Source organism: Podarcis cretensis, assembly GCF_951804945.1.
Source record: "Podarcis cretensis genome assembly, chromosome: 2".
Classification (NCBI taxonomy): Eukaryota; Metazoa; Chordata; class Lepidosauria; order Squamata; family Lacertidae; genus Podarcis; species Podarcis cretensis.
Window position 1 is genome coordinate 48489970 of NC_137171.1, and position 25126 is coordinate 48515095.

Genomic DNA, 25126 nt, shown 5'->3' on the forward strand with positions numbered 1-25126 from the left:
TGCCTCTAATGCTTGTAGGAGACTCTACTATTTTTAAATGTATTTCCTTTTAATTGATTGAAATATTTGAAATTTGTTCCTGAGTTGTGCACTGCCTAAATATCCACAATTCCATAGAATTATAACATTTGAATGTGATGTCAAATTGATTTGTTTAACATCACCATGAAAAAAGGATGATAACTCATGTAGCTAACCAATTTAGTCCATTATTCCTAAAGTACATCTTCAAAGATCTGTATTAAATAGCCTATCGACTGCAGTAACAAGAAGTATGAAATATGCAAGTATGAGGCTACTACAGTGGTCTTTCCATCACAGCCTTCGACTTCTGCTATGTAGCCTTCCACTTTAAAACACCTGTTACTTTTGCAGAAGGAGTTAGCTGTTCTAGAGCCCAAAGCTAAGTTTTTCAGAGAGCTTCTTATTAACTTCACTGCAGTTTGGTTCATGCTTATGAAATATTCAGATAAGGAAATTGAAAACAAAGTTAATTAATTCTGCAAATACTCCTTACTACGCAAGTATGCTGAAGGCACATGATATATGTATTCTCCACCATTTCAGTACAGGGGACATTTTTCAGCTACTACAATGCCATTTGCTTATCACATCTTTAATGTGCCAGTATGCCTCAGTTTAAAGAGAAAACATATCTTAATGAAACATACAAGCCAATAATTGATAATATGGAAGGGCATACAGTGGACAAAAAAGAGAAACAAGTTATTTTAAAAACATCTTCCTGTCTTTGCACTGTGACAGTGTCCATAGGTGTAAGGCTGTCCCTCCACTGGTATAGTATTTGAATGGAATCTATTCATATACAATTTAACGTTTGTAGGATCAAATTGCACAGTCAAGCGAGCCGGTTTGGCTTACTTGCATAGAACCTGGAATCTCTGTGATGCAACGGGTCAGTTCATATGGTTGTTAAGCAGGTTGGTGGTTCGAGCCCACTCAGGGACAGCTGTGGGCAGGATTCATGCATTGCAGGGGATTGGACTAGATGACACTCAAGGTCCCTTCCAACTCTATGGTTCATGTGGATAAACCCTGTTCAAAAACTATACCCATGTGTGGGTGACTTGAATGGTGAAAGTGGCGATAGGCATCTCCAATGGGCTCCCTCACTACAAATGGGAAAAGTTAGGGTAGAGTGGTTTGGTTTATAAGACAATGTTATATATTCATTTGGCTAGCTCTTGTTTCACAATAAGCTGGTAGAACAAAGAATCAGAAGTTCTGTCTTCTTGTCCTACCCATCGGAAGGTATCCACGGGGTCATACTTGGGCTCAATTTCCAAAGCATTGCCAATGGCTTGGCAGTGGTGTTTTGCTGCTCTCTTAGCCCAGCCCATTGCTGTGATCTTACAGCAACCCTTCAAGCAATCATGTAGGGTTGACTTAGGCTTTTGTGGGGAAGCATCACTTTGGCTTAAGCCAACTAGAGTCCATTGTCATCTTGGAAGCAGAGATCAACAAAGCTTAGCAGAGAAAGGGAAACTGTAGGGCAGATGTTTGTTGACTTACTGCTGAATATTATGTGCATACCGGTATATCATGGTCCTCTTACCAGGTTTAGGAGCAGATAATGTGATCTGTTACCCACAATAGAGGTGTGTCAATCCACAAGAAGGTATTATTTTATTTAAAAGTTAAAATCTGGACATGTTTTTAACCCATGGAAACTTCCTCAGTGGATTATATTATCCCCATGCCGCTCCAAATAACAGAATTGTATGGCACCTTAAATTATGCCTTAAGCTTTTAGTTCTTACATTGACATAAGATTCTGTGTTGTTTTTGAACAAATAGTAAAGCTGTTATGTTTTCGTTATTTGACTCATTGCTTGGGTAACCTTGGGTCTATAGTCCAAGCATGGAAGTTACAATATTAGGAAAAGCTTTGTTGTCTTAATTGAATGATGAAATCTGCATCAATTTGCAAATACATGGCACTTCTTACGTTCTTAAGTGATAGATGCAAATTAAACCTTTTATATTCTAGCCTTTCTATCCATCACTGCCACTGACTGATGTGCTACCCTTAGTACATTGCCATGCTCTTGATAGTTGGTATTTCTCTTTTTATTATGAGGATGCCAATACCTGGTTGTGTTGCTTGGTTCCTCAGTGTGTGCAAGGTACTTACAGATCTTCAGATGAAAGACAGTGCTTGTAGAAAGGATCATTGTTCCATTATGAATCTTCACTTGATACCTCTTGAGGATGATGAGTTGCTCAGGCATACCCACATAGGCATGTTGCTTGATATTACATTAATCCCATTTGTTCCATTTGTAGCCAACATGCTCTTGTGTTTCTCTTTGCCTTTTCTTTGTCCTCGGATATTGTTGAAGACCCATTAACCTAGAAAATTCAAAAAAGACACAGCTTATTAAAAACTGTTATTCAAAGATTAACAATGTTCAGTCAAAGCATTCTCTTACCATGTAAAGACATTGGCAACAGAATATGTTTAAATGGCTTTTCATTACATGCAAGTGTAAGCCTCAAGAGCACAGGCAATTTGGAATTTAAAATTGAAAACTTGTTGCAGTGGTAATTACATTTAAAGACAATGGATGCAGAGGATATGTTTTGGTACTTACTTGGATTATACACACTTCCCTGCCACATTGTTATGCCCTTGTTGAAAGTGCTGTCTCTCACAGATAATATTTGGCAAAAATTATGACAGATTTTGGCAAACTGATTCACTTCCAGAGGTGTAACTATATCCTAGATGTATGTTCTTATATGGGTGCAAATTTATCTAAACCATATTTGTGATCATGTCAACATATCAGATTTAACAATCTGAATTAAAAACATATAGTAATATAAACTTCTATAAATATTAGAAGGGTAGAAAAAAGCTTCCATTTTATCACATACTTTAAAGCAGCTGGATAGCTGAAACTGAAATAAGATTCACAATCTTGAAATACTTTCATTTTATTTTAATTAAGGTTTCTATCCAGTCCCTCATCATTGCCTCTGAAAATCTTAACACCTGTGCAACTCTGTATTGAGAGAGGTGTTCCTGAGCTCCAATTTTTTAAGCAACACTTTGAATTGGATCGTGTAACATATACGTAGTTAGTACAGATCTCATAGAATCGAAGTAAATAAAATAAGCTGATCTACTTAACAATCTGGCAGTAACATTCTGCACTAACCGTAGTTCTTGAACCATATTCAAGGGAATTCCATGTTGAAAGTGTTACAGAGTTTCATAATCCAAATGGGAGATTACCAGAATATGGATCTCTGTGGCCAGCAGTGACCAGGAATGCCATAGCTGGTGAACTAGCTAAACATCATAATAAGCGCTCCATGGCACTGACACTACCTGATAATACTGTAAGCTGTACAACTGCCCAAGGCACTGAATTAAATTGAATTGCAGAAGCTCCAATATACACAATATTTGTTCTACTAACTTATGGAATTAATTGTTGAAAGATGTGACTTTTAGTCAAGGTTCTTTAAATCATTAGACAAATATTGGGATGATTGTTGCCTTTGTGCCATGTTTGTGAGCTGCTTTGGAGCACCTGGTTGTCATGTCAAAGATGGTTCTGCATGAAATGAAATGATCCAGCAAGGCAATTCTTATGTCCTCATGGTTATACTACCACACACCAATAATGAACAAAAAAATCCACTCTAAAGGTGACAAAATTATGCAGACAAAATCATGAAGCTCGACCTATCTTATGTTGCTGAAAAGACAAAGAATGGGCGATGCTCTTATTTATTTTATTTAAAAATATTTTTCTGCCACTCTTCATCCAAAATCTCACAGTTTTCCCAGGTGCAGTCCAAAGTTGCTTGTCCAGAAAGTTGTTGTTTGTCAAGAATCAGCAAGGGGTTTTTAACTATATTGGAGAGATAATTTTATTTTTCAGCTGGTCAAGTTTCAAGCAACACGAGCCTTTGGAAAACAATACATTTGGTTTCATTCTAATCTTATATTTAGCAGAAGCAAATCTAAAATTAATGGACTTGGGTTTTACTTTTTTTAATAGTTTGATTGTTTACGAACTTGCTTGGTATTTGACATATGATGAATAAAATTCCTCAATCAGTGAATTTACATTGAAATTACCCCCTTCCTTTCCCTTTTGAAATTACTGCCTTACTTTCCCATGTGGATTTATTTTTATATCCCATTCACATTAGGATGTTGAAAAGGCTGCAAGGAGCTTTTAATGTGCTTAGCTGCCTCTCTGCTCTTATTATGTTTGATCAGTAAAGAGCAATCATGGAATTAAAAATGGGAGAGGAAGCTGTATGCAAGATTTCAGAAGCCCCAGGGAGCAAGTTTATAGCTTTCTAAGAAGCAGATTCTCACACTTACACTGAAATAACTCTATTGAAAGCAGTGTATTTTCACTACTTTTTTTAAAGAAATGGGTTGATAAATTAGTCTTGTCAATTAAGTTTTGCTTTGACGTCTAAGATTGCCACACAGTTTCATCTTAAATGAGACTGCTAAATATATAGCTATTTGAATCTGACTTTCATCTGCTTTTATTGGCTCTTGTCTTCCAGGACCTTGGGCCTCTAGAAACAACAGCATAGATAGCGGGGAGGCAGAGGTCGGACGGAGGGTCACTCAGGAAGTACCACAAGGAGTATTCTGGCGGTCACAAATCCATATCACACAGCCACAATTCCTGAAATTCAATATCTCGTTAGGGAAGGATGCCCTTTTTGCTGTATACATAAGAAGAGGACTGCCACCTTCACATGTCCAGGTATTGTATGAAGATGTTTCATGGGGGGAAGTGTTAGTGATTATTTTAATTCTTCGGTGGGATTATGTTCTAGGATCTGGAGATACAGAGTTTCTGAAAGAATTTTGTGAGTTTCCCTGCCTCCACTTCACCTTATTGGCTGCTACTTGTAGGAGTGAGGAAATTCAGCAGTACCCACCAAGTTGTTTTGTATTACTAGACTGTGAATGGAGAAGAAAGAGAATGTAAAGAACTGCTGTTTTCTGCAAAAACTTTGCATTTCCCATAACATTTCTTGTCAAAGTTAGCTTCTGCAGAACATATGGAATATTATCTGTGTCCTAGGTTGTTTTGCTGTGTGTTAATTTGTAGTAGCATTTGTATGGATGCAGCTCTTCTACATTTTCATCATTTTGGATGTTCTTAGTTTAAAGAGAGAATTACCAGGTGAAAATTCAGTTCCATCTCCTTAACATAGCTCAAACACAGCAGATCCATAAGGCACATTCTATCCTGGGATTTTACTTTATTGTTGTCTTGAATAAGTTTTTAAATCCACAAATCTTGGCTTAAGCTTTCTCCTGAGTGAGCTTTTTACCTGCAGGAGCCTACAGCTCAAGCATTCCCCAGACAAAAGCTTCAATTCTTCTTTTATCCTGGCTTGAGTTAACAATATTCACCTATTTCAATAACCAAAAATTATGCACTAACTTTCTGCACAGCTATAAAGCTTGACAATAGGGTAACTCAACTGAGCAGGATCCATCGATTGCTTAATGTGATTCTAGAAACAAACAGTCAGCCTGTTCCATATCAAAATGAAAGCAGCAATAAAAGCTCCCCCCCCTTTACATCTCACTAGATTAATAGAAATAATCTGAATTTGACATTGGATGTTGCCCTAAAGTTAAAATTGAAAACACCATGTTCCTTCAGTTTAAAAATGTGATCTGTGAAAAGAGCATAAAACTTCACTTGACAGTTCATCACTGATGAGTGCTGATATGCCAAAGCAAGTCGAATCCTTTGTGGGAACAAGTCAATAATCAGAAAATTAGGTACATGATTAACCTGAGACTATGAAGACTCAGATCCTGTCTGAGAGCTCCAATGAGATTGAAACTTCTCTGTATTACTGTTTAGCAAATATTCCAAGAGCCTAGTTTAGTCAGTCAAACTGATGGAGCTGTATACTTGTTCAGAATATGTTTTGCAATTCTGTGGATAGGGAATAGTGTTTCAGAGGGACAGCAAAATTCCATAAATGCTGGCTTGCAATGCTTGTGAGCTTAACATAAAAAAATGCAGTGCTATCTCAGGCAAATTGGTTTCTATCATGTGGCAAATTATAAAATATTTGCTAAACGTTTTGCCTCCCCCCCCCCCACAAGTGAAGGGGCTGTCAGGAGGAGTGAGAGTTCCTATAATAATGTTTAGTGGTAAGTTGTAGGTACAATATTATTCAGCTGAGTGTCATTAGCGGCTGAGTTGCTAAGGACCGGGTGGCAAGTTTGTGCTGAATTCCAAACTGACATTTCCCAGTGCATTTTAGACTGTGGGATATGTTGGTGAGACGTCCGTAGGATATGTTGGTGAGAAAGAGTTTTTATAGTAAGTTTTGCTAAACTTTCTTACAAGGTAACCACACTAAAAAGTTAAAAATTGTTTATTTGTCATTATAGAAAGAAACAGTATGAGGTGCCCTGAGGTAATTTTCCTGTGAACATTTGCATGATAGTACAGGGAGTAGAAATAGCAAGGGAGAAAAAGGGAGGTAGTGAAAGGGAAGGAATCAGTTGACTAAGAGAAAGCTCTAGATAATACTTACCCTTTAGAGACACTTCAGAGATTCAAAGAACACAGCAAAAGAAGAGAGATCACAATGCTCTTCCTTTTTTACTTTTGGTGTTGCATGGGACTTGCAGTATCTCCGTGGGAAAACTTCTTTTGCTTCTTCTTTGAAGGTTCAAACTACTTCTTAGGAACTTGCCTTGCCTGAATATGCTTCACTCATTGTATTCTTTTGTAATTAGCATTTGACGCTTCAAAAACACAAATAACAACAGAACCCATTAAATGCAGCATGAAGGCATACATTCCAAGAAGTGGGGAAAATGCAAAACTGAATAATTCCAAGATGCAACACTCAGCACTTCATAGGAGCATCAAGGACAACTTCACCTCAAAACCAAGGAAGCACTGCATCCAATTGCATTTCCTTCTGTTATATCAACAGCTTCTCTGTGAGGAGCAGGATAGACAAGATTGCAAATAAAAGGCTGGTGAAGAGAAAAATTCTTTGTAACAAGCCTATGCCTGATGTTGGGGAGGGGGGAGGTGAGGAAGCTGGATGGTTTAGAAGTGGGAGGAAAAAAGGAAGTAGAACAGTTCAGCCTGATGTTCACCTGAAAGGAAGTGGCATGGCTATATTTTAGTTTGAAAAAGAAGTGGGATGTCAACCCATCCTATCCAGCCTTACTTTGAATTGTTGTAACAATTTGGAGTTATTTTTTTTTAAAAATACAAATCTTGCACAAAGCATAGGAAGGGGCCTTTTATTGATTTACAGGAGCTAGGTTTGTTATAACAGGAGTAGGGAGATCTGTGGTGCTCCAGATGTTGGAATCAGATAGAATCATAGAGTTGGAGGGGACCATGAGGATCATCTAGTCCAACCTCCTGCAATGCAGGAATATGCAGTTGTCCCATACGGGGATTGAACCTGCAGCCTTTGGTTATCAGCATCAACTGAGCTATCCAGGCTAAATTTGTTAGACTTAGCTTCTTATCAGCCTAAGCCAGCATAGGCAATGCTCAAGGATGATGGGAGCTGTAGTCCAAGAACACCTGAAGGGCCACAGGTTCCATAACTGCTTTACAATAACTCTTAACATTTTTGTTTCTATACGGTGGCTCTTTATGTTTACAGATCCATTCTTTCCTAAGAAATATAGTTCTTTTGAGATGTCTAGAACGGTCAGTGCTCAACATTTTCAAAGACCTCTTTGCTGCGTGGGTAGATTCTGCAGCGTTTCTTCCTGATTAGCAGAAATGCTGTCACTGTCTTTCATTAAGTGGCCCCCATCTTACACTTTTATCTGTCTATGCATGGCTTTAGGGAGAATGTGACATTTTCAGCAAGAACATTTGGTAAAAACAACTCATTATAATAGTGCACTATATCAGATCAATAGAGCTGAAAAATGCAAAGCAATGAGCCAAGTGACCAAGTGGTAAAGCAGAATCAGACCTAGGATTTTTGTCTGGGGCTGGTTTGCTCTAACAGTAAAATATTCTTTGATTTAATTAGTTAGCTATAATTCGTGCAGCACCTCAAATGACAAAAAGTCAGCTCTTCCCTTCTTCCCCACCCCCATTTTGTAGTATCATCATAATACTTCTCTGTAAAGAACCATATAGAAATTCAAAACATTGCCAGTTATCATAGGATACATTAAAGGAATTTTCTTCGTACTCAGCAAACTGCTCACATGACAATGTAATGTTGTTAAAAGGTAACTTAAGTAAGATTACAGGTCAGGTTCTGCAAGTATTGATTGGTCCAAAACTTTATTTATTACCGGTATTATTTAATTTATTACTAGTGTCATGAAAGCTGAGGTTTTCCCTTTTTGTTTGAGTAAACTGCTCTGATGAACAACTAAACATGGAATAGAGACAACAAAATATACAAGACACTCTGCAAGCATGTTACCTTTCCCCAGGGCTCTGTTGTATACATAAATTAAACAGGCATTTTCAGTGGGTCAACTCGAATGGCGTATCTGTTTAACAATAGTGTTGCACTTCTAGTTGTGGAATGAGACCAGGTCCCTGCAGCTACAGCCACTTCAAACCATTTTAGCTCCTCAGTGTGCTGTTCCTCTTCGATCCTACCAACTGCTGAGCCTGCCTGCTGTCTGAGATAGAATCAGTATCAGACGCAGGGGAGGCAGAAGAGTCTGCCAACACAATCCAAGCAGAGCAGCATGTTGCCAGTGAGAAATGTCAGCTTTTATTGCTACACTGTTCTGTGTTGACCCTCAGTGAGCAAACCTTCCAAAGAGCAATAAACTTTGTTTTTCCAAGGGTGTTATCCCAATCAGGATATTTTCCAAAAGGCTAATGACTGTGTCTTTAACCTCTCCTTCCTCCCCAACCACCTCTTGACAGCTAGGTTTAAATAACATTTGTCAAAGATGCTAGACTGAGGGGCTGATAAAAAGCCTTTGTGCTTTTTATTTTTCATACCAATGTATATGTTGGATTCAACCTTTTAGTTCTACTGTGCTCTCCTAAGACATAGTTGTAACTGAAGTGATAAACCTGTGACTTGGCTGTTTCATTTCAGGCGGTAGGTGGGAATTCACATGATTGCATGCTCCTTCATAAACCATCACCACCATCAGAAATTCTGCATAGGCAGTTTCTTATGTGAATAGATTTTTGTATGGAGGAGCACTCAGTCTGGACTGAAGTAGTCCAGCATACACCTAGAGTTATAATTTCAGTGGTAACTAAGCTTAAGAATATTAGCCAGATTTACATTTGGATCACTAGTGGGTCCTCTATTTCTATGAGCAAAGCACCAGGCACATGTTTGGCATCTGGAAGAAAACCTCTGAGAACCTTTTCATTTTGTTACTGAAAGCAGTTCCACAATTCTAGAGGAGGGTGACCCTCATTTTTTGGAAAATAAATACTTTACTAAATAAAGATTTAAGAATCATTTAGCAAAACTCACTTTGCAATACAATGGTTAGTTTTCATAATGGAGGCATATTAAAGATTCAAGGCAAGCACCTTCCAAATGACTCATCCTTTTATAAGAAATCTACTTGGTTTGTGAATGCCAGTGTTAGGGGACACATAGTTATGGTAACTTAATATTGAGTGCATACATCTTTCTTTCAGACACATCCATCTATCTCTATCAGCAGCTAGAGAGATAAATGTCCCTGAAACAAGACACATTTTCATTGGGAACTATTACAGTATTTGATATGTTTGTGTATAAATCGTAAGACTGTATCCATAAAAGGGCTTTAAAGGCTATCAGGCTGCCATATACTCTAAAGTTCTCACACATTGATGATAAAGAAGTTTGTACCAATCTATGTGGAATTATGTCCAAGATGAGGGAACAGGTTTTGTTCAATTAAGTTCAGAGCATTATACATCTCATTTAGGACATACTCCATTCCTCAAACAATTTGGGTCGGATGTTATCATCAGCCTACAATTATTGGTGACCAGATATTTCTGCTTGCTTCTAGTTTTATTAGTTTCATATTAATACAGTTTATTCAAATGAAGGTACCTTTATTTGATGTGGACTATTGGTACAGACGTGTTTCAGATGAGATCCTAAGCAATTGATCTCCATTAGAATTCCTGTTGATGTGCCCAACTGGGTTGCAATGGTTTATATAGCTGCTTTACAGTACTCTTGATGCAGGTAGGTAGCAGTCAAAATAAATTTTAAAATTGCCCAGTAGAACCTTAGAGACCAACTAAGTTTGTTCTGAAAGGTGCTACTGGACAATTTTTTAATTTATTACAATACTCTTGTGAGCTAAATGGTTGAGGGCTAGTGTCTAGTGCTAAATTTGACCTGAGGCAATGCTATTTCTCAGCTACCCAGCTTATCAGGATACCATGCAGGATAAGCTAGTTGATACCACCACACCAGCATAGAAATGTCTCAGCGACGATGCAGGAATGCTAACCATTAGGAAAGGGTTAAAAAATAAAACTGCCAATATAATAATGCTGTTATGCAAATCTATGTTGTGAGCGCACTTGGAATACTGCATACAGTTCTGGTCACTGCATTTCAAAAAGGATATTGTAGAGCTATAGAAGGTTCAGAGAATAGCAACCAAAATGTTCAAGGTGTGTGGAGTAACTCGCCTGTGATGGAAGGGGATGTAGCTGATGTAGATAATTGTAGCTGATGTGGAAGAAGTTGATAAGGAAAGGTTTTTCTTTCTCTCCCATAATACTTGGGAGACATTCAAGAAAGCTGAATGTTGGAAGTCAAAATAAAGTACTTCTTCACACAGCACATAGTTAAACTATGGAATTCACTCCTGCAAGATTTCGTAATGCCCACCAACTTGGATGGTTTAAAAGAGGATTAGACAAATTCAACTTAGAATTACTCAGAGTGCACCTGTAATGAAAAGAATTGTTAGACCCACTAATTTCAATAGATCAGCTCTGAGTAATACCACCCAATAACTTCATTTCCACATTACTCTGCATTCTGGGAGTGAGTTATAGTAGTAGAGTATCCATGATAATATAAAAGTGAAAGTATGTAGTTTATATTGTAAAAAAACTGGCCTGTAAAAGTTATTGGGATATTAAAAATATATATAACCATATAAAGCTGCCTGTTTCTCCTTATTGTGTATTTATTTATTCCTGATAGCATTAGAAGTAGGTGCCAAGATTAACCATTATTACAGTGAAAATAAAGGCATGAAATACGGAACAGTATTAGTACTTTTCTGAGCACAATTAAAAATGTTAGTGTGGATCTTTAAAGCTCTTAACTGATTCGGCCCTATATACCTGAAGGAGCATCTCCACCCCCATCGTTCAGCTTGGACACAGAGGTCCAGCTTCGAGGGCCTTCTAGTGGTTCCCTCATTGAGAAAAGTTCCAGGGAACCAGGCAGAGGGCCTTCTCTGTAGTGGTATCCGCCCTGTGGAATGCCATCCATCAGATGTCAAAAAGTAATAAATAATTATATGATCTTCCATAGACATCTGAAGGCAGCTCTGTATAAGGAGGCTTTTAATGTGTTTTTGTATACAGTCGAATCTCTGGTTACGTAAACTTCGGGATGTGTGCACGGCAAACCCGGAAGTATTTTACCGGGTTTCGCCGCGCGCGCAGAAGTGGTCCTCAGGTTGCAGAAACCTCAGGATCTGACCAGACCTCTGGAACGGATCCCGTCCACAACCAGAGTACCGCTGCATTCTGTTGGAAGCCACCTAGAATGGCTGGGGCAACCCAGGCAGATGGGTGGGATACAAGAAATAAGAATATGAATACCACCAATTTAAATTTATAATGAAATGCCTTTCCTTGATCTTCTATCCAATAGTATGATTTCATGGAGCGTTTGGATGGGAAAGAGAAATGGAGTGTGGTGGAATCTCCACGAGAGCGCCGGAGCATCCAGACTCTTGTCCAGAATGAAGCTGTATTTGTTCAGTACTTGGATGTGGGGTCCTGGCACCTTGCCTTTTACAATGATGGAAAGGATAAAGAAGTCGTGTCTTTCAATACTGTTATTTTGGGTATGTATGCCTTGGCTGTGGCCTCTGCGATTGGTTGGCTGTAAGATGTGGAAAAGATGCTCAGGGTGCAATTTTAAACAAATTTACTTTATTGAACTCAGTATAGTCAAGGACTGCATAATTTTAATAAATACAAATTTAGCAATCATGCTTGAATCTAAGGGGGGAAAGACAGACCTGCCTCAGATATTACACAATGTGACAATGACCAAATAAATTATTAATGCTTTTTCTTTGTGTTATAGTTTACAGTGTCTGATAAGAAAAAATTGTAGAACTTCCTTTTTTGAGGGGTGTGATGGTGGGTGTGGGAGGGTTATTGGGTTGTTCTTGTTTTATGTTGAATATGTATTTTGTGTTTTTATATTGTGATTTTATCCTGTGAATTGCCCTGAGACCTGTGGGTATAGGACAGTATACAAATTTAATAAACAACAACAACAACAACAATAAATTGCACTAAGGCCCGTCTTACCTGCTACTTGGCAGGAAGCTGTGGGTGGGGCTAATGCAGCCAGGCAGGGCTCCTCCTCTGGTTCCAGCATGACAGTGGGAATCACTTCCTTTTCAGTCAGCCCTACTGACCACAGGGGTTGTGGGCTTTTCAACCAATCACATGCAAGTTGGGGAGCATGCGGTTTTGGAGCAGACCAGAGGGAAATCATCTGTCCTCCAGTCTGTTTGCACTAAGGATAGTCTTTAATATATAGTACAATATACATAATTTTTAAAATCAACAAAACTAGATAGAAATTCTCTGTAAAAATTTGAAGAAATGTTGCTATCAAGAAAGATCGTTTGGGCTTTCCTGGCAGTATAAATTTTCCCAGAAACAGAAAATAGCCAAGAAGTAGGTTGTAATAACAGAATATGCATATGTGCACATACAAACACATTTTGTTCTTTTGGCATCCGTCTGTCTCAAGAGACAATGGAGTGTGCCTCTGGGGGTGAAGCCAAACTGCTGCAGACTGCTGTGACTGCAGACATTGGTAACTCGTAACTGCTGCCTTCCACGCTGTTTTTACTGCCTTAGTAAGCATCAGAATAACCTCTCTGGGACGCCAGGCTGGGTAGTGCATATAGAGGCCCTGGGCTGCCCATGCAACAAGACCCTGCCTCTTAGCCTTCTGATGTGGTTTAAAGGAAAGCAGAGCAATGCATTTGTCTTCACTGCAGGAATTGCCAGAAGGAGGCAAGTAAGACGCCATCCTACTGTCATGGACACCTCACTCCGGTTTGTGTAGGGTTTACTCCTTAGCCCTTTCTTCTCCTGAAGATGTCCTGCAAGGCAGTGGGTACAGATTTTTCTTCTAGTTTTCCTCCCAAAGACTTTCTCACAAATTAGTATGTCTGCAATGCAACAGAGGTTTGGTTTTCCTTCTCTTAGATGGGCTACCTTCCCAGTTTGATGAGCCCCATCTGGCCCTCATTTCCCTCTACAGCACATGTAGTGACTGCCTTCTTGACTGTTGGACCCACTGTTGGTCTCGTCTACTCAATCCACTGAAGCTTGTATTTGCATGCAGGGGAAGTCCCAAACTCATGGAGGGTTTAAGACCCATTGGCTACCCTCACCTGGTTTAGCCATCCAGTCAAAGCCAGTCCTGGGGTGGGTCCGCTGTCACATGCTGACAGCTTCTAGAAGCCACAGGTGAGAGCTGAATGCAGGGTGGGGAGTAAAGGTAGACAAACTACTCCAGAGGGAGCATGATGTGTCCAACCCCAGAGGTGCTACTGCTCCACTAAGACCCCATACACCCCATGCAAACACATAATTGAGATATATACAGTATACACCTTGCCACAATAGAAACAGATGCCCAACATGCCAAAGATATCCTAGTAATGCATGTTCGGTAGCTTGCTACATTTTCGTCTATATAGCTTGGTCTGCTAGAAATGAAGTACAGTTTATGAGAAAGTCGAAGGTAATAGGTGTAATAGTTAGGTAGAAGTCTTGATGGTGCAATGATAGTAATTGGCCTGAAATGTGAAGAAAAGAACAGTCTTTTATTCAGTTCAGAGGTTCTTTGACACATATCTATTATGAGAACTTTCAGCATCGAAATAGATTGAGAGGTCTGAAATCTCGACCCAGATGAAACAGAAGAAAAAATGCCAATGTCAACCAGATATTCTCATACTAAATACACAGACGATCTGAATATATAGGAATATTATTCAATGCATGAGAGAACTAGAAAATGTTTACAGCCAATTTATTTAATTCCTATCAAGTACTGTAAATAATGTTCAAAAATGCTGATGATTATTATTGGCAATGCCCTTTTTACTACATGGTTTATTTTTTGTCTTACTACATGGTTTTTGGTTTACTATATGGTTTGCTTTTTGTCTTTTCAATTGGTATATAATTTCAGAAGATTGAACAATAGCAGTAGTACTTTTTTTTGCTCTTTATATTTTACAGAAGTATATAAATTATTTGTGTCTGTACACACAGACACAAGCATAAGTTCATAAAGTACATTGCACTTTTATTCAGCCCTATTCAGTTATGATCCACACAGTTGTAACCATGTGGACAGGGAGACTCAACACTTTTGCTCTGTTGCAGACCCTGCTCCCCACACCAGCCTCAAATTAGGAAAATACTTATAGCTGGGAAGCCTGCCATACAGATTTGGAACGCTGATAATATAGTAGCTGATTTTGTATTCCATTGCTATTTTTTTGGCCGGACATTTTCTATTAGAGTACTAGGAAGCAAATTGAATTCTGGAATTTCTGTAGAGTCTCCCAACAGTACCTCCTTATGGGTTTTCCCCCTAAATATTTTCAGTACTTCTGCAAATCTTGTCCCTGCTATTTTGGCTGCATAAACAGCAGCACTCACAGTCTAAATATAAGAAATACAAGGAATGACATGAAGGGTGAAATGAATAGCTTTTGGAAAAGTGAAAAGTATTGCCATATTAAGATGAGATACAAAATACTCTCAGCAATAACTCTTATGTAGTATGTAGCTGCAATTCCCATTGAATTCCTTCAGACTTTCTTCTGAATAGACATGATAAGATTCCATTGTTAAAAGAAGGGTTGTACTTTCAGCGTTTTCTAAATGTATAACTTTTTAAATTGCAGATTTTCGCTGTTAAATTTATGCACTAATAATTTACATGTGACAGAATTATGGTTATTGTGTTATAACTTTGAAAGTAATTGATTAATAGGGTGGATAAAAACTAAAGTAGCTGTAAAATCAAGCTTTCAAACATGGAGGTCCTTTACATATGCTTTCCTACATTTATGCAAATGAAGAACATTTTCACATGAAATACAGCAATAATAACACAATTTCTATATTGAGATTGATGCAGTATTATGCTTGCACTTCCAGTATCCCAAACATAAGTATAATACGTTAAGCTGTGGAAAACAGGTTGAAAAATTGCCACATTAGCATGCTTTGTGCATGCAAATCTATTGTCAAGGTACAGCAATTATCACACACAAAAGCTACATACAGTAACAAAAACCACATCTTATATAGGAACCTCCCTTCTGACTCATAATATACGATTGCAGTCGGTTACCAGAGTTACAATGACTCGTTCTAATCATTAGCGCAAGAGACCCCTGGCTGTGACTGTGTAATTTGGACTCATTATATGACAGAAGGGACCTCTCTGCTTCTTCTTTTCCTCATATGGAAAATAGGTCTGTTTAATGCCTACAAGTGCAATATAATAGGTTTTTTCCATGTAGCAGAAACACCAGCTTTGCCAAAGAAAAAGAAAATGGAAAAAGTTTACAGAAACCACCTGTTAAACACAGTCTTTGTGATTCAAGAATCCTTAAGAGATATACTTCTTAGAAGTGTTAACATTTTTGTCTTTCTTCAGGTAACTTCTGATTATGGAGTTCAGTTGTTGAACTTACATTGTGTGTGACCATTAAAAAATAACATCACCATAGACTAAAAAGGGAGCGGCTAACACATTAATTGCACCTGTCTTTCAGATTCTGTGCAGGACTGTCCACGTAATTGTCATGGGAATGGCGAATGTGTGTCTGGAATTTGTCACTGTTTTCCTGGCTACCATGGAGCAGATTGTGCTAAAGGTAGTGTTATATTTGTCTTCAAATATTCCTCATTATGTCTTTTATCCTGTACTATAGGAATCATTTGTCATTGTAGTGAAAATGATTTATGTAACATTTTACCTAAGATATATTGGAGTTCTGTTTTCCTGTAGGATTTTTGAAAGCGAGACTTAATTTCTGTGCTACGCTATACAAAAAAAAAGAATCAAATGTAGAGTGAGTAGCAGCCCAATCCTACAAATGCATCTTTCCATCTCCATCTCACGCCCAGGAAATATTAACATTAAATTGTACAATTGATAAAGTTCGGGTTTGTTTAGATCATTGGCACTGGCATCTCTTTTATTCTCACACTGGTGTAAAGCCTGCTGCATTTAATCCTATGATTTTTCATAAAGTATTTTGTAGCATGTTTTTTCAAGTGTAAGGCTTTTTTATTTTACTGCAACATTTAGGACTTAAAAGCATAGGGCTATTATACTTATTAAGTATATTTAAGAGGTTCCTAAAGATGTTTCCTGCCAGTTAATTCCAATGGGACAAACACTAGAGTTCGGCTGTCCACATATGTAGCATATAACACACAAAGAAAGGTAAGTTGTTGTTGCTGTTACTATTATTATTACTAATGCATATACAGTAGCATCTATTAAGATTAATACTATTAATGTATATATTGTAGCCTAACCATGAGATTTCTGTTGTACACATTTTTAGGATCACATTATATATGGCATGATCCTTCTCTATGTGGGGAGTCTTCCCATGTGATTTAGTAACCTGATTGCCCAGGGACAGGAGCAGCAGCACATCTTTGGGTGCAGTGCTGAACATGTGGCCCCACAACCCCTTTCACTGTGCTTGCGCTCCACATATTAGTCATGCATGAAGGCTAGTATTGTGATGACATATTCTGGCTACATGATCCCTGTTTTCTTGTAATCCCTCTTTTGTTACAATCTGTTGGATATATGCCTGACAATATTTGCACCATCCGTCAAGCAGTGTAAAGAAGAAAGTAAACTTGTTAGGCAACATTTTTTTCAAACAACAATAACAGTTTGACAAGTAAAGTGTTGATAAGTCATCTTTTAACAGAAGAAATCTAATGACTGCCCATTTTGGGGATACAGCTTAGGTTGAAAAGGTGACTATTTAAGTTGACCAGAGTGACTGGAGAGAGAGAGAGAGAGTTTTAACTCAGAATGGTATGATTTTGTCATATATGTGAAAAAGAAAACTAATGTTGTAATCCCAGTGATTAATCGTCTCAGTATGCTACTTTGTAAAACTCATTTTTGTTTATTTATGCTGTAGAAACAGTAGGAATAATAGTGACACTTGTTACCTTCATGCTGTACATTGCAAAGAATATTTGCTTTGCCTGTTAATCTCTGGAAGTTAATTTTTTTTATCCTTTAAGTTATGTTCAGAAATTTATTTATGTTTTAAGGCATGTTCTTTGTGTGTCTCTACACGCAAAATTTATTTCATTTTTTAAAAGGCTTTTTAGCCAGCTCTTAAATTACTTAGCCAGTTTAAATGCTGTAAAGAAGCAATTTTTATATGTGATTGGAGAAGTAACCACAGCAAGGAAAAATCAAGTGAACATATGTCTTGTGAAAGGGTTTCCATGCGTTATATTGTTACATGATATTCACCTACTGCTGAGATATCCATTGCACCTTCCTTAGTTGGTTGTCATGTTTGTTTCTGCATCACTCTTAAGGAAAAACAAAAAACAAAACAACAACCCTGGACTCATTTTCAATAAGTTACACTTTCTCTATGGGGTCCACAGGAATTCCAAACACACTTACTAGGGAGTAAGCCCCATTGGACACAGTGGCTATTACTTCTGAGTAAAAATGCATGGGATTGCATAGCACGCGTCTTGAAAACTGAAGGCTTGCATTACTTTTGTAAATGATTAATATAAATAGGTCTGTGGCTATTGTAGCTAACTTAAAGGGCAGTATTTGATTCTGAGATATGTGATTCTTGCACTCAGAGAAATCAACAATGCAGACCTATACATGTTTATTCAGAAGTAAGACCCAGTGGGACTTACACCCCAGTACATCTGCTTAAGACTATGCTGTGAGACACAACTAGCAATATCCATCAATACTATATCCAGTATTATAATACTGTATTATAATATTATAATACTATAATACAATACTATATCCAGCAATACTATCATTTAAGCAGATAAGCTTAAGCAAATAAACATAAAAACCATTTCTTTACCTTAATAATTTTAATTGATTTTTTGTTACTTTTAGATAACTACTTTGTACTACCGCCACCCTGCTACAATTACTTCCCCTTTCTGTCCATAAAAGTGTTTTGCTTTCTTAAGCTCATTTTTTTGTCAACATTGCCCCCCCCCCCCACGCACCCTGTGTGGCTTCATCATTTTACTGCTTTCACTTTGTTTATTTTTGACTGCTGGCAAAGGATGGTCCTATTTCAATAAGTATCAATATAAGGGTAGGTTGTTGTAGTAGTTGTTTTTGTAAATTTCATTAATAGCCTTCCATTTTGTTTTGTTTAAAATAATTAAGCCCATTAAACATAGCACATCCATTTTCATGTTTAAATGCTTACTGTTTGATTACCACCTCTGACAAGCTGAGTACTCATGCCATATCCACTCCCTATTTGTGACCTCCTGTATAGGAATTTGACAAGGTAAATTTCAAATTAGTGGGTAAGTAAGTAGATACTAACTACTGGAAATGACAACTCCTGCTGGTCCACATCTGTCACTGTAGGCCAAACAATGTTACTATTAGAAAACACAGACATTGTCTTTAATTAGACATTGGTGAAAGTATGTTGGCATTCTCCAAATATTTAGTTGCTCAGCAGCTTGTAGGCAAAGCAGGGGCTCTCACATATGCAAATAACAAAAATGTGCATTGCCGTCATGCTGTTTGGAACTTTCCTGTGAAACTATTACCTTGAGAGAAATCCAGGAGTTGTCATAATGGTAGCACGCATACATTTCCCTTTCTTAAATAAGACTAATGAAACTTTAATCATTGTTGATCACTTCTCATGCAGTTGTTTCTTTTTAAACCGAGAAAGGCTCAATATCTACAAATCTACCATCTTGTTAGGTTCCTTTTACTCATTATCCATAGAGCATTCACAGCATTTACAAAGTCTGGGTCAGAAGGAGAAGTAATGTAATCAACAGGGGCATTAAACCATTGTTAGCAACATGGGCATAGTCAGGATTTATGTTGTGGGGGACAGGCTTCATGTTGGGGGGCAGAACCTCAGTTAAGTATTTTTTTATTTTTTTTATTTATGGGGGCAGCTGCCCCCGCCTCCCCTTTGCTAGGCCCATGGTTAGCAACATAGGGGTTTGTAAATTTGGTATGCATATTCATTGCATGGACCCATTTAATTAATAACAGTGGGGTAACTATGGGAAGGAGTTCAATGTTGCACGCTTCTGATCATTCTGTCAGTGCAAGCTTGCTAGATGGAACAATCCTGACACACTGTTCTGGTGTTCCCTTGACCCTGCAGAGTGGGTTGGTGGAGAGGAGAAGAAAGAAAGCTGGGTTGGAAAGCCGGATCATAGATTGTTAAGCAGCTTGTCCCTGTAAATACATTTTAAAATGTGATTTCTTCACAGTACTAATGGGATTTTCTGGGCCCAATACACCATATGTGATGGGCCCTCCACCCATCTGTAGGCTCCTAGTCCATGCAAGATGTCCAGCAACTAGAAAGCAGGAAAATTCCCCGCATGCACAGAGATAAATTAAGACAGTCAATATACATTATATGATTAAATAACCCAGCCAGGAGAAGCACCCACCATTCTATGTATTCCTTATAGAACTCAGGTGGAATCATATATTCTCCAGGAGCTTTGTTTGATTCCAAGTAAAATTCATCAGTTAAAATAATATAACATTTTCACCATAAAGCAAATAATCATAAAATCAATGTAACAAAAATACTGCAATTCAACTACTATGGTATAATACTATTCCATGAGCTAGATTTTGCAATAAGCCTAGGTGTGAAGGTACATTTTGATTATGCAGTAGAAGCTCATTATTAATGTGGTCATCTATGTCTCTAGGGGAAGGGAATTCCACACTAGTATGTGACTGCTGAAAAGGCCCTCCCTTGAGTCCTCACATAACCCAACCATTGTTGGTGGGACAACAAGAAGGGCTCCTCTACTGACTGTAAGGTCTGGAAAGGTTGGTTTGGGTAGAGGAGCTCCAACAGATAGTTGTGCCACAAGTCATTCAAGACTTTCTGTCCACTGCCCTGTCTGCTTCTGTCCACTGCTAATCATATCCACACCACACGGTGGTGGCAGATACAGCCCTGCACGGCTGGAGGGAGACTGTCTCGCACGGCCTCCTATCATCACAGTCAGTTTCACCCATGGGGGTTGGCAGGATTGGCTGCCAAAAACTTCAAATTCAAATTGATCAATCATGCTCGGGGGAGGGGGGCACGGTCCTTTGGTCGCAGACCTTACAGAGCCAGTCTTCTGTCAGGTCCACCACAAAGGCATAAAATTCAGCTGCGCTGTGGTCAGACAGCACAGACCAGAATTGGTCATGCCGCCCAACTACCCAGTATGTTCTGGCTCTGCCTGGAGGAAAGTAGGCAGAACATGTGTGTGGCCTTGTTATGAAATTACTCTGTTGCCATATTCGGGGCCAGGGCAGAATTTGCCTGCAGACAAATTGGGCTTGTCTTGGGGTTCTACCTTCCTCATAGCTACTGTCACAACTTTGCTTGAAAGAAGCATTGGATTGGATCCTTTGGTCAAAAGCTAGGGGATGGCTGGGTCTCCCACCTCTGGATCTTGGATCAAAATTCAGGGCATGCAGGTAAAGGGGTCCAGGGGTAGGGTTCTGTTAGAAATTCCAGACAGGGACTGATGGGCCATAGAACACCCCAAATGACAACCTGGTGGGATCGCCCAATTCAATCTGCATCATAGGGGGATCCTTAACCCCTGGATCAATCCTGACTGAGCTATCAGCCAGTAATCGGGTTGGCTGATTCAGGATACATACCCAGTGCCTATGCCAAAACCAAATTGCCTCCGTAATCAATAAAGTTGCAGCCATTTCAATCCCATCATGGTGTCTTCCCATTTTGTTACAACTACGCTTCCAGATCCTTCCCCTCTATGAGCTCCTGCCCACTGTAGAGGAGTCCTCAAATGTTTCCTTCCTGAGTCAGTATCCGAATCTAATTGCTCCACACTTCTCTAAATTTGTGATTGCATTTGGATTTTGTGTACAGTTCTGGTTGCCTCACTTCAGAAAGGTATTTGAGAGTTAGAAAAGGACATCCAAATTGATCAAGGGGTTGGGACATTTCCTGTATATGAAAAGGTTACAGAATTTGGGACTTGTCAGTTTAAAGGTGACATGATAGAAGTGTATAAAATTATACATGTCATGGAGAAATAGGACAGAGAAACGTTTTCCTTCCTCTTTCATAGCACTACAACTTGTGGATATCCACTGAAGATTCAGGATAGGGTGGGGGGGAGTGCTTCTTCTTGCAGCTCATAGTTAAATTATGGAACTCAGTCCCATAGGAGGCAGTGATGGCCACTAGCTTGGATGATTTTAAAAGAGGAATAGGCAAAATCTTGGTGGATAAGGCTATCAGTGAATACTACCATGATGGCTGTGTTCCACCTCCATGGTTGGAGGCAGTAATGCTTCTGAATACCAGTTGCTGGAAACCAAAGGAGGGAAGAGTGCTCTTGTGCTCAGGTCCTGCTTACGGGTTTCCCACAGGCATCTGGTTGGCCACTGTAAGAACACGATACCAGATTGAATGGGCCATTGGTCTGATCCACCAGGCTCTTACATTCTTATGTCTTTGCTCCTCTTTTTCATCCTTTCCAGTTGCTCATAGCTGCTGGTACTAGCAAGTCTTGAACCCAGTGATCTGCCTTCTGTTATTCTTAAAGGCTTTTTTTTACCCAAGCAGCTTAAGTGCTTATTGATTGAGAACTTTTATAACTCTCAAAATGGAGGCAGCCTCATATCTCTACAGGTATTTAAAATGAATTGAATTAATCATGGGCTTAAAAGTCTCTAGTGATCTTGGTTAACTTCTCTGGGTTTAATTAAAACATCTGTGCACTTTTAATTTATCGATTCATCCAACTCATATGTCATGTTTTTAACACACCCCAGCATGCTCTGCATCATTTTTAACCCGATTTCCACTTAACTAAAGCAATTAAATTCACCCCGGATTAATTAAAGCATCTATACTTTAGTGCTTAAGTCAGCGTGTGCTGCTTTCCCCACATGGCTTCTGAATGTCAGGAATTTGACACACCTGATGATTTTTTTGTCCTTCTATTATTCTCTTTTTTTTTGCCTGCTAATGTGTAGTTTGATAGCACTGGAATAAGAAATTTAAATTATTACCACAGTTCTCATTAGGAGAATGGTCATACATTTGTGTCTCTGTATCTGTTTCTCTTGCAGTTTTTAAAAGCAAGAGTACTGAATGTAAAGTAATATAAAGCTTTGTAAGCCTTACCTGGTTTTCTGTTATCTATACCACAAATGGCAAATCGGTGCCCATAGTTTTACTTACAATGAAAGAAGAAGTAAGTTGTAAGATAGAATAAAAATATATCATTAAAGGTTGCATTTCTGTTTGAGAATTTCCCAAAGTATGCCTGAGTGAGTATCATCCATAATTGGGAATCCTTTTTTGCTAGATGGTGTCAGCCTTATTTATGGTGATCAACGACTCCTGAGAAGGTCAGTTTGTGTGGTAAAAATGGTATTGTGCACCTACAATACCAATGTGACCACATTTCAAAGGCCACTTAACAATAAAACAGGATAACAGCCTCTATCCCTGTCTGAAGTCTGTTAAAAATGCAATTACTACTAGAGAAGTACTACCCTACAGTGACTTCACACAAAAACAATACGTTTTTATATTTGTCTTTTAAATTAGTATTTAAAAATTGAAAAGCAATGTAAACTATTTTTTCATAATATTTCAAAATTCAGAAAATAACAAACCTATATAGCTGATATTTCCAAACATTATGTAAATGGAACCCACCCTCAGAAGAAAAAGCTTTTGTAGCAGCAACCAGATCATGATGACAAATTTTGAACCTAAGCTTCATTTGGATAGAAGCTAGACGAGCATGATTCAAGAAAACAGACAGTGTCTCCTGGTCTCAACCAATTGGACAGCCACCCACTCAAGAAACTTCTCTGCTTCTAAATTCAACATTCAGCTATGCATTGTCAACATGAATGCTTTGAACAACCAGTCATATTGGCTGCAGCTCTGCTTGGAGCTAAAGGAGTATTTTTGTCCTTGAAAGTTTAGTGTCAGCAGGGAATCTATACTTGCTGGTGCCAAACAAAACATGCAATTTAGTTAGTCTTATCTTTCCTAGATGTGGACGTGGGTGGCGCTTTGGGTAAAACCTCAGTGCCTAGGGCTTGCCGATCGCATGGTCGGCAGTTCGAATCCCCACGGCGGGGTGAGCTCCCGTCTTTCGGTCCCAGCTCCTGCGCACCTAGCAGTTCGAAAGCACCCTTAAGTGCAAGTAGATAAATAGGTACCGCTTTATAGCGGGAAGGTAAACGGCGTTTCCGTGTGCTGCGCTGGTGCAGGCTCACCAGAGCAGCTTCGTCACGCTGGCCACGTGACCCGGAAGTGTCTCCGGACAGTGCTGGCCTCGGCCTCTTAAGTGAGATGGGCGCACAACCCTATAGTCGGACACGACTGGCCCGTACAGGCAGGGGTACCTTTACCTTATCTTTCCTAGATAGCAGGTATGCAGATCTTAAGGGAAGTTAGCCTGAGAATTTGGTGGTGAAAGAGAGAAAACTGGGATTAGGAAACACATTGAGTTAAACTAAGGAGACAGGAACTGTTAGTATGGGGGGCTGGCCATGTGAGAACAGAAATAGAAAAAAAGAGTTGGAAAGAGGTTTTTTTTCTGTTGGAAATGTCCTGAATGAGGATGGGAATGAAAGAGGGGAAATAGTTGAAATGGTTTTGGGAAAATATTGAAATTCCCCTCTTTTAAAACATACATTCTGAAGATTGTGCTGGGTTTCTAGATTGAAGGGTTAAATAAGATTATATCATTCTGACAGATAAGAAAACCCAACATCTTCACTTCCTGCTCATTGCTTGGAAAGTAAAATAGATTGCCTGTTTGTGAAGCATTTTGTTCACAACTGAAGTTTTTTTCCAGGTTAGAGTAAAATTAGATATGGAATAAGTTTGTAGTTTTCAGCTTAGACCCTAGTGAACCACCATCCATCTTTCTCATTGGGGAAAACATATACAATATCACAACAGCAGCAGTTTAATTTCTGCTAAAAAGAACATTTTGGCTTGAGTTATTACAGATGCAGAATTAATTATCCTCTTGAGGAAGGATTCTCACAGGGTCAGCTTGAAGAGCACTGGTAATAAATTGATTGCACATCTGTCTACAGCATACTTCCCAGTGGTCTGTGGAATAATGAACTTCTGTCTTAAATTGTCGTTTACTTCTGAAATAATAAAAGACAGGATTTCCACCATACTGTCTAATACAGCCCAGTCCATAAAGCTTCAGCCTGCTCCTGTGAGTGCTTGTGCTGAGGGAGCAGACTGCAGGGCCCTGCACTGGGACTTGCCTTTTCTACACAGGATTAGCTCCCCCTTCTTTGCTGCAGCATAGCTCAGAATTACATATTACAGCTCTGTGTTTAAGCCGCAGTAAGGAGTCTTCACCTGACAGCTTTTGAAAACATGACAGCAGCTGCCACACAGAATGCCTTTGAGATAGGGATGTCCACTGAAATTTTAGCAGCTGTTACTGCTTTGTTTTAGGTTTTTTTTTTTTAAAAAAAAAAAAGTTTTATAGTGTAGATCATGGGTAGGCAAACTAAGGCCCGGGGGCCTTAGTGTTTTTACATGAGTTTTACATGCCTGGTG

The 25126-nt window shown here is 38.8% G+C and overlaps 1 protein-coding gene across 19 annotated transcripts in view; it reads left to right on the forward strand.

Annotated features, from left to right (window-relative positions):
• The window catches only part of TENM2 (teneurin transmembrane protein 2), a 716795-nt gene that overhangs the window by 581364 nt on the left and 110305 nt on the right, over positions 1-25126 (forward strand). For all 19 annotated transcript variants that reach the window (XM_079964734.1, XM_079964747.1, XM_079964745.1 and 16 more), the window contains 3 exons: positions 4564-4769; positions 11866-12061; positions 16049-16150. In XM_079964734.1, coding sequence (XP_079820860.1) covers positions 4564-4769; positions 11866-12061; positions 16049-16150 — 504 coding nt within the window. The remainder of the gene's footprint in view (positions 1-4563; positions 4770-11865; positions 12062-16048; positions 16151-25126) is intronic.